At 37.6% G+C, this 10,808-nt stretch overlaps 2 protein-coding genes across 2 annotated transcripts in view; one reads left to right on the forward strand and one right to left on the reverse strand.

Annotated features, from left to right (window-relative positions):
* The window catches only part of med30 (mediator complex subunit 30), a 46,901-nt gene that overhangs the window by 35,663 nt on the left and 430 nt on the right, over window positions 1-10,808 (forward strand). The window contains exon 5 of the mRNA XM_056479495.1: window positions 10,739-10,808. This exon is cut by the window's right edge and continues 28 nt beyond it. Coding sequence (XP_056335470.1) covers window positions 10,739-10,808 — 70 coding nt within the window. The remainder of the gene's footprint in view (window positions 1-10,738) is intronic.
* On the reverse strand, window positions 2,772-6,908 carry LOC130246490 (uncharacterized). Its single transcript, XM_056479471.1, has 2 exons — window positions 6,000-6,908; window positions 2,772-2,827 (listed from the first exon to the last, which is right to left on the reverse strand). The coding sequence occupies exon 1, from the start codon at window positions 6,897-6,899 to the stop codon at window positions 6,003-6,005; it is 897 nt and encodes a 298-aa protein (XP_056335446.1). The 5' UTR covers window positions 6,900-6,908; the 3' UTR covers window positions 2,772-2,827; window positions 6,000-6,002.

Consider the following 10,808-nt stretch of genomic DNA (forward strand, 5'->3'; position numbering starts at 1 on the left):
TGCTAATGTTGCATAATTATCATATTGTTAGCATGTTTTAGAATATTTGAGCACATTGCGAATATTGCAGAATTACCATATTGTTAGCATGTTTTAGCACATTGTAGCACATTTAGCTAAATTTGTCTTTAGCACATTGGTCTGTTTTAACAGTGCAACAAATGCAAGCATGTTTTACAATGTTTAGCATGTTGTTAGAATTTCTGGTTTATCATGTTAGCATGGTGTAACATTTTAATTACATTTTAAATTAGAGTATTGACATGTTTTAATATGGTTTACCACTGTAGACATGTTTTAGAATGTTTTAGCACATTGCTAAAATGGCAGAATGACCATATTGTTAACATGTTTTAGAATATTTTACCACATTGCTAATATGTCAGAATTACCACTTTCTTAGCATGTTTTAGAATATTTTAGCAAATTGCTAATATTGCAGAATTGCCACATTGTTAGCACATTGTAGCACATTTTTGTAAATTTGTCTTTAGCACATTGCTCTGTTTTAACTTGGTTTAACAGATGTTAGCATGTTTTAGAATAGTTAGCATGTTGCTAGAATTGTTGATTTGCCATATTGTTAGCTTAGTTTAACATTTTGATTACATTTTAATTTAGATCATTGGCATGTTTTAATATGGTTTACCATTGTAGGCATGTTTTAGAATGTTTTAGCACATTGGTTATATTGCTGAATTACCAAATAGTTAGCATGTTTTAGAACATTGTAGCACATTTTTTTATAAATTTGTCTTTAGCACATTGGTCTGTTTTAACATGGCTTAACAGATGTTAGCATGTTTTAGAATATTTAGCACATTGCTAAAATTTCTGGTTTACCATGTTAGCATAGTTTAACATTTTGATTAGATTTTAATTTAGATTATTGACGTTTTAATATGGTTTACCACTGTTAGCATGTTTTAGAATATTTTAGCACATTGAAGACAGTGCTGAATTACCATATTGTTAGCATGTTTTAGCACATTGGTCTGTGTTTTAACATAGTTCAACAGATGTTAGCATGTTTTATAATAGTTAGCACATTGCTAGAATTGCTCATTTACCATGTTAGCATGGTTTAACATTTTGATTACATTTTAATTTAGATCATTGGCATGTTTTAATATGGTTTACCATTGTAGGCATGTTTTAGAATGTTTTAGCACATTGCTAATATGACAGAATTACCATATTGTTAGCATGTTTTAGCACATTTTAGCACATTTTTATAAATTTGTCTTTAGCACATTGGTCTGTTTTAACATGGTTTAACAGATGTTAGCATGTTTTAGAATAGTTAGTATGTTGCTAGAATTACCATATTGTTAGCATAGTTTAACATTTTGATTACAATTTAACTTAGATCATTGGCATGTTTTAATATGGTTACCCATTGTAGGCATGTTTTAGAATGTTTTAGCACATTGCTTATATTGTTGAATTACCATATAGTTAGCATGTTTTAGAACATTGTAGCACATTTTTGTAAATTTGTCTTTAGCACATTGGTCTGTTTTAACATGGCTTAACAGATGTTAGCATGTTTTAGAATATTTAGCACATTGCTAGAATTTCTGGTTTACCATGTTAGCATAGTTTAACATTTTGATTAGATTTTAATTTAGATTATTGACTTTTTAATATGGTTTACCACTGTTAGCATGTTTTAGAATATTTTAGCACATTGAAGACAGTGCTGAATTACCATATTGTTAGCATGTGTTAGCATCATTGTTGCACATTTGGGTCAATTTGTCTTAAGCACATTAATCTGATTTAACAGTTAAACAGATGTAAGCATGTTTTAGAATACTTAGCACATTGCTAGAATTGCTGATTTATGTTTACATGGTTTAACATTTTGACTACATATTAATCTAGATTATTGGGATGTTTTAATATGGTTTACCACTGTTACCATGATTTAGTATCATTTAGCACATTGCTAATATTGCAGAATTACTGTTTGCATATTTTATAATATTTAGCACATTGCTAGTATTGCTGTTTACCATGTTAGCATGGTTTAACACTTTAATTTAGATTATTGACGTTTTAATATGGTTTTTTGGGCATGATTTAGAATATTTTAGCACATTGCTAATGTTGCTGAATGACCATATTGTTAGCATGTTTTAGCACATTTTGGCACATTTGTCTTTAGCACATTGGTCTGTGTTTTAACAGTTTAACAGATGTAAGCATGTTTTAGAATATTTAGCACATTGCTAGAATTGCTGATGGTTTATTCAATTCAATTCACCTTTATTTGTATAGCGCTTATACAATGTAGATTGTGTCAAAGCAGCTTCACATAAAAGGTCACAGTAAATAGGAACAGTGTAGTTCAGTTTGTAGTGTTTAAGTTCAGTTCAGTTTAGCTCAGTTCAGTGTGGTTTAATAATCACTACTGAGAGTCCAAACACTGAAGAGCAAATCCAACGATGCGCAGCTCTACAGATCCTGAACCATGCAAGCCAGTGGCGACAGCGTAGAGGGAAAAAAAAAAAACTTCACCAAAGGCGGAAGTGAAGAAAAAAAACCTTGAGAGAAACCAGGCTCAGTTGGGCACGACCATTTTAATTTCTCCGCTGGCCAAACGTTTGTGCAGAGCTGTAGTCTCAGTGGCGGAGGCTGGAAGCTGGCCTCAGCGAAGACTCGTCTGTCTCTGGAGCGTCACAGGAATCAGTCTCATGTTCTCCACTCCTCCATGACCATCACAGTAGCTGCTCAGGATGGCCAGGTCCAGGATATAAAAAACCTTGGGATCATCTCATCGTTGGTCTTGGATCGAGTCAGTGACTCTGCATAGTCTGAGGGCCTCGGGAAGAGTATCCCCAGGTGGAAATGGAGAATAAAGAAAATAATTAGCGTAGCTGATGTTCACAGTGTATATCAGCAAGATGCAGAACCTGTGTGGAAGCCCCCAAGTGGTGCACTAAGTGTATGCTTTACTGAACAGATAGGTCTTTAATCTAGTTTTGAATTGGGAGAGTGTGTCTGAGCCTCGGACGTTATCAGGAAGGCTATTCCAGAGTTTAGGAGCTATAAATGAGAAGGCTCGACCTCCTTTACTCGACTTTGCTATACTAGGTACTACCAGAAGCCCTGAGTTTTGAGACCTTAAAGAGCGAGTTGGATTGTAGCGAGACAGAAGATCGGTTAGATAAACAGGAGCTAGATTATTTAAAGCTTTATATGTAAGAAGCAATATTTAAATTCAATACGAAACTTAACAGGCAGCCAGTGTAAGGAGGATAAAATTGGGGTGATGTGATCAAATTTTCTAGACCTGGTAAGAACTCTGGCAGCTGCATTTTGTACTAGCTGAAGTTTGTTAATAGAGGATGCTGGACAGCCAGCAAACAGTGCATTACAGTAATCCAGCCTAGAAGTCATAAAAGCATAGACTAGCTTTTCTGCATCTGAGATGGATAGCATACTTCGTAACTTAGCGATATTTCTCAGATGAAAGAAAGCAGTTTTTGTGACATGGGATATATGATTTTTAAAAGTTAAATTACTGTCTAATATGACACCCAGATCTTTTATAGTAGAGCTAACGCTAACTTTGTATCCCTCTAATTGTAGGTCGAGTTGTGAGATCTGCTGTGTACAGGATTTAGGCCCAATAAGTAATAATTCTGTTTTGTCTGAGTTTAAGAGAAGATAATTGTTGGTCATCCAGTCTTTAACATCTTTAATACACTCAGTTAGCTTGGACAGATTAGACGTCTCGTCAGGTTTAGTTGAAATATATAATTGAGTATCATCTGCATAGCAGTGAAAGCTGATCCCATGTCTTCTAATAATGTCTCCCAGGGGTAGCATGTATATTGTAAACAGTAAAGGGCCTAAAACTGATCCTTGAGGCACCCCGTATTTTACTGGGCTGATTTGTGAAGGCTGTCCATTAATATTCACAAACTGGTAACGGTCAGATAAGTATGACTTAAACCATTGTAGGGCATGTCCCTGGACACCTGTAGACTTTAAGCGATTAATAAGGATACCATGTCAAATGCCGCACTAAGATCGAGTAGAACTAATAGCGAGATGCACCCTTGGTCAGCAGCTAAGAGTAAATCGTTGGTTATTTTCACTAATGCAGTTTCTGTACTGTGATGAGCTCTGAAACCTGACTGAAACACTTCAAAAACATTGTTGGTCTGCAGAAAGGAGCATAATTGAGCAGAAACAACTTTTTCTAGTATTTTAGATATAAATGGAAGGTTTGAAATAGGCCTATAATTAGCTAAGTTGCTGGGTTCCAGTTGTGGTTTCTTAATAATAGGTTTAATAACAGCTAACTTGTAAGGATTTGGAACATGGCCTAAAGATAAAGAAGAGTTGATAATGTTAAGAAGAGGTTCTCCTATAACAGGTAGCAATTCTTTCAGTAACTTTGTTGGAATTGGGTCCAATATACACGTAGCTGATTTAGAGCTATTTATAATTTTGTCTAGCTCTTCCTGTTCTATGATTTTAAAGCACTGTAGGTTATTTAGATTCAGAGACGTGTTTACTGGATCTGAAGTATAAGGCGGTGCAGAAAGTTTAATATCTCCTATTTTCTGTCTAAAGCCTTCTATTTTATCACTGAAAAAATTCATGAAGTCATCACTACTAATTTGCGGTGGAACGTTTTGTTCCAAAGATGACCGATTATTTGTTAATTTAGCGATGGTGTTAAATAAGAATCTAGGATTGTTTTGATTATTTTCTATCAGTTTGCGGAGGTGCTCAGCCCTGGCAGATTTTAAAGCCCTCCTATAGCTGGACATACTGTCTTTGTATGCAATTCTAAAGACTTCTAAATTAGTTTTTTTCCATTTACGTTCCAGGGCACGGGCTGCTGTTTTGAGAGCGCGGGTATGACTATTATACCACGGTGTAGATTTATTCTCTCTAGCCTTTTTTAGTTTGATGGGTGCCACAGTATTTAAAGTGCTAGTAAAGATGGCATCCATACTGCTGGTTACTACATCAAGGTCATTTGCGTTTGCGGGTGCATTTCGAAGTAGAGAAAGATCAGGTAAGTTATTTATAAATTCATCTTTAGTGGACGGAACAATAGTTCTACTAGGACGATATATCGGAGCGGATCTGCTAATTTCAGGTAAACACAGCTTATATAGTAAGAGGTAGTGGTCTGTAATATCATCACTTTGTGGTATAATGTCTACATCAATGACCTCAATTCCATAAGACAGAATTAGATCTAGTGTATGCTTTAGGCGATGGGTTGGACCAATAACATTTTGCTTTATTCCTAGTGAGACCAGCAAGTCCGTAAACGCGAGCCCTAATGTGTCGTTAGCGTCATCTATGTGGATGTTAAAGTCTCCTACAATTAGTATTTTATCAGTTTTAACTAGTAAGTCAGAGATAAAATCAGAAAACTCTTTTAGAAAATTGACATAGGGTCCTGGAGGTCTATATATGGTGATTAGAGCGAGAGATAACATAGGTTTTTGCATAGTGTTTGGAAGGACAACATTAAGCGCTAGTACTTCAAAGGAGCTAAATATAAGTCAGTTTCTCTGATTAACATTAAGAATATCACTAAAGATTGACGCGACTCCACCACCACGACCAGTTTGACGAGCCTCATGCTTATATAAGAATCCTGGAGGAGTTGCCTCATTTAAACTAATATAGTCATTTTGTTTCAGCCAGGTTTCAGTGAGACAGAGTGCATTAAGATTGTTATCTGTTATTATTTCATTTATGATAAGTGCTTTAGGTGCTAGTGACCTGATGTTTAGGAGACCAAGCTTCATGAAATTTGTATTTTCACTTTTTAGTGTTTTTTCTGGTTTAATTCTTAATAGATTATTTCTGGAGCACACAGTACGTTTGTTTCTTGATCTAATAATACGAGGAACAGACACAGTCTCTATGGGGTTAGCTAGGTATGCATTACTGATATTTATGTGGGACGAATAGGAGTCTGTGTGGCTAAATTGCGAATTTTGTGAATTTTTACTTACTAGTCAGATAGAGCGAAGTGTTCTGGAGATGTTGTCCGACAGGAGTTCAGCTCCAGCTCGACTGGGGTGCAGCCCGTCAGCGCGGAAAAGCCTAGGACGCTCCCAGAAAAGATTCCAGTTATTGGCAAAGAGCAATTTCTGTTCTTCACACCATGTTAATAGCCATTCATTCAGAGCAAAAAGTCTACTGAACCTTTCATTTCCTCGGCGGTAGGTAGGAAGCGGTCCAGAAACGATGATATGCGTGGCGGGCGAGGTGCGTCGAACCGTCTCGATCAGGCTCCTGAAGTCCTTCTTCAGGATCTCCGTCTGCCGGAGCCCGGTGTCGTTTGTCCCCACGTGGAGGACGACGGCACCGAGGCTCTCGGCAGCGCTCAGGATAGTAGGTATCTGTGCAGAAATATTCTTAACTCGGGCACCAGGGAAGCAGAAAGTGCGTACTTTGTTACCTTTGGAGGAAGTGGAGCGGACGTGGCGCACGATTGAGTCGCCAATGATGGCAACATCGCGACCCGTCTCGCGGAGAGGGGCGAAGCGGTTCTCCGTGGGGATCTCGAACACCGGAGGAGGAGACGTTCTGCCCCGGGACCGGGTAAGCACCTTACGCGGCTGCACCCAGGGGCCGTGGTAGCCGGGTGTCGGCGTGAACGACGCCTGGGCGAACCGCGTCCTCGGTGCGCTGGGCCTGGACAGAGAAGCACACGGGGTTGATGAAACTGGGAGATTGTCGTTGTATCGAACACTTACCTCAGACGAGCGAGTACGGGTTAAGAGCAGAGCCCTGATGCCCTCTCGCTTCGTCTCCAGCGAGCGAATCTGGGACTCCACCGCTTCCAGCTCCAGCTCCAGCGCCTCCATCGATGCCTCTCCTGCACTCAAGGACAGACACGCAAGCGACATTGTACAAGGTGAAGAGCAAAGCCAGGAAGTGAGAAAATAAGTGAGTCAAAGAGGTTGGTAGCTTTAGCTGACCAGCGGTGCTAGCAGGCTAAAGCTACAAACACCAAGCGGATGCTCGAGAGACAGAACGTTTAAAAGTAGATTTGTTTGTATGAGTGTGTTAGGGGATTGTTCACCCCAAGTAGGAGAGATAAATATTTAGCGAATGAGGAGGTATTTTATGATAAAAATGTAAATTGCGAATCTAAACTCCAAACAAACGCAGCGAACTCCAAACAAACGCAGCGAAGCTATCGTCCGGTGACAGTGACGTCACTCGAGCATGCGCAAGAGTAACAGGTCAACAGGAGCGAGTCTGACGATCGAGATGTTGAGTTTACCATGGTTTAACTCTTTGATTACCTTATAATTTTAATTATTGACATGTTTTAATATGGTTGACTACTGTTAGCATGATTTAGAATAGGCTAGCACATTGCTAATAATGCAGAATTACCATATTGACATTGGTAAGTGATATTGTTATATGGTTTAACATAGCTTGTTTTTACACATTGCTGATGTTTAAAACATGTTTAAACAGCAATGTGCAAAAACATGCTAAATACGTTAAATGTGCTAAAAGATAGCTAGCATGTTTTAGAGCATTGCTAACACATTTTGCTAGCATCTAATAATGCTAACAAGTAATACTAAGATTGTAGTATGCATAAAAAGTTGCTAACATGTTAAAACATCGTGAAACATGCTAGAAACATGTTTCTTCCAATAAAACATAGCTTTTTTTAAAGGGTTTTAAGGCATTTTTGCACTAATTTAAGCTGAAATCTGGCTTTTTTTAATGGAGTTAATTTGATTGGCCTGTTGTATATATGAACTTGACAATACAGAGTAAAAAAACATGATTTATGAACATGACTAAAATGCAGTTTTCTGTTTTTTGAAAGGAGCTCTTGATATATAAAACGTTTAACCACGTGTCAGTGTGCTCTGATCTGCACATGGTTCGTGACGCTGTACGTTTCTCTGGCCTGCTGAACTCCACACAGGCTGAAGTTTCCCACAATAGCGCTCGCTGCAGAGGATGAATGCAGTGTGACGTGGGTTTTGTCCCAGTGGAAGTGGCTCTTCATTTCTGATGTGCTATATTGAGGATACAGATGCTCAAAATACAGCACAGCAAATAAACCGCAGCAGCAGTGTGCTTTTAGACTCTTAATGCCTTCAAAATCTCTGTGCTATTTTCAGAATTTTAGAAAACAGTCATATAGCAATGCTTTTCTACTAATAAAAAAATCCTACATGTTTAGAACCACTTTAGTGCTTGTAAATGATGTGTAAATGTTCAGTTTTGGATGAACTGCCCCTTTAAATGCCAAAGTTTTGAATGTTTGGTAATAAAAAACCATATATATTTTAAAATAATAGATTCTATGAAACTGGAAATTACACAACCGATGAGAAATACTTATCTTGCTATCGAGTAAACAGGATTCATAATTATATTTAATTTTTTTTCACTCTTTTTTTAATTTCCTACTCATAATTACTTCATTAATTTATGAAACCTGCATATTTATAACTGAAATTTTACTGAAAATAAGGAGATTTTACTTGTACAAATGTTAATTTTTAACTAGTAAAGTGTTTCGGGGCTGCCATATATCGATGTGCATTCATTCAAGTTCATTACAGTTTTGTTTTGTTTTACAGCCGCTAGCACACATTTCCCAATACTTAGTTCACTTTTGCAAAACTCTTGACACAGTGAGCACAACAGAAGTCTATGTGGGCTAAACTGAGATCGATTCTCATCGTTTTGGCACAAAATGTATTCAATGACTACATCTCTCCAATTTCATCAACTCTTTTTCACTCAGACACAACAACTGCCAAATCTCTGTACGTACAGGACATTTAGCACGTGCTTACATACTGTTTTCAACACTGTTAAACTTCTGTTCAACACAATAACATCATGCAAAACTGAATAAGACAGCAAAAGTCAACAGCAATATTTTACTGAAACATATTTCACATCTACAAATGCAGTTTAAGCAGCCAGATTAGTATTACTATTGTATCAGTGGATGGTGTGTGTACAACTTCTTGTATTTTGGAATTACCCAGTGCAAAAAAATACAAATTAATAAAGGACATAAAATATTGAGGAGTTCTGCATCATGTCTGATTGATTCCAGTAACATTTATCACAGTTATCAACAGAGACGTGTCCTTGTTTTACACATGAAAACACTGTCTGATGCTACATGTTGTTAGTGTGTTTAGCTCATTGTTTTGTGGGTGACAGCGTGTTTGTCTGCTGTCAACCTTTGCTAGTGTTCTGGTAGAATTTTTGAGAGCTGAATAAAGTGTTATGGTAGCTGTAGTTTATTATGAAATGAACTGCTTTGCCAAGCTGAAAGTCCGTTAGGAGAATTGTCTGAAGAGTTTTGCAAAAGTGACCTAAGTATTGAGAAATTTGTCCTAGTGTCTGTAAAAAAAAAACGAATAGAATTCATGCATGAGATATAGCCAAAAATATTGATGAAAAATTAATTATATATAATAATAATAATATATATGAGCAATATCACACTCGTAGCTGTTTGTTTTATTAAAAACAAGCTTCGATATGTCCACCTGACGGGTTTTGGACATTATGGGCACAGCATGTGTGTTTGGATATAACTTCGTTGTTTTTGTTCATTTGTTCCTCTGGAAATTAGAACTGAATTTTGTAATAGTTTTGAAGCAAATCTTTGTGCTTAACAAATGAAATTAATTATTTAGGCTAATCAATGTCTGTGTGTACAACACGTTTCCTTATCCACGAAAGATAGAAAGTAAAGAGGCTGAATGGAGGAGGCTCATTCTTTATCCTCGCGCTGCAGATGCTCTGTTTAACTGTCTTCTCTCTAGTGAAGCGTTCAGTTTACACACAAAGTCTGTCATGTAAATAGCAAATGCACCATAGGGCGACACTACTGACTCTTAAAGGGAATGTGAGATGAGACTCTGATTGGTTTATTCTCAAAACACACCCAGAACTCATTAAGAGAATAAGCTCAACCCTGTTAGACCATGCGCCAGGGTGCAGTGCGTATTTCACAGTGCTTAAAATGGTAAGTGGATTCAGACACGGCCTTAATGCGTTTGCTCCCTGCGCTTCAGACTTTGTGCCTAGACCATTAAAATAGAGCCCATAATGTTATACAACAGTTCCTCTATAGTGCATGTGTTTGGACTGTGAGAGAAACCAGAGCACCCAGAGGAAACCCAGGCCAACACGGAGAGAACATGCTTGCTGTGAGGCAACAGCGCTAACCACTGAACCACCAAAACATGCTTCAAAAACATGATATGAGATCATCATTAGGCCAATCGATGAGCCAAAGATCAGTATCGGCCGATAATCACATTTCATGACTCCATCGGTACTCTCTGATCTGGCCAATATCATCAATCGATCTCATGAGCCAATCACAAGTGTTTGTTTACCCATGTTATAAATCCACAACATGTGAGTAATGTTTCCCAAATGCATTGTCAGACATTTTTCTTACCGTTTTCTGTCTGTGTTTTATCTAATGTTTTTGTAAAGCTGCTTCACATGCATGCAGCATCCTTAATTTAATCTCTTCAGTAAGGTGATAGAGGGGAAATGTGCTTATGCAATGGCAAAATTATATAAAGCTTGAAGCATCAAAATCGGTACTCACAAAGACATGGAATCAGTACAAAAATCCTGATCGGAGCATCCCTATTCATCATCATCATCATCATCGTCATCATCATCATCGTCATTGACTTGTGTATTTCTTTATTTTTCCTGACAGAAACTGAAACAGAAGAACCAGCAGCTGAAGATGATCATGGACCAGCTCAGGAACCTCATCTGGGAGATCA

Source organism: Danio aesculapii, chromosome 19 (assembly GCF_903798145.1).
Source record: "Danio aesculapii chromosome 19, fDanAes4.1, whole genome shotgun sequence".
Lineage (NCBI taxonomy): Eukaryota > Metazoa > Chordata > Actinopteri > Cypriniformes > Danionidae > Danio > Danio aesculapii.

Bases quoted from the DNA above. Each gene is read 5' to 3' on its own strand.
- LOC130246490 (XM_056479471.1), bottom strand. From the start codon at position 6,899: ATGTCGCTTGCGTGTCTGTCCTTGAGTGCAGGAGAGGCATCGATGGAG.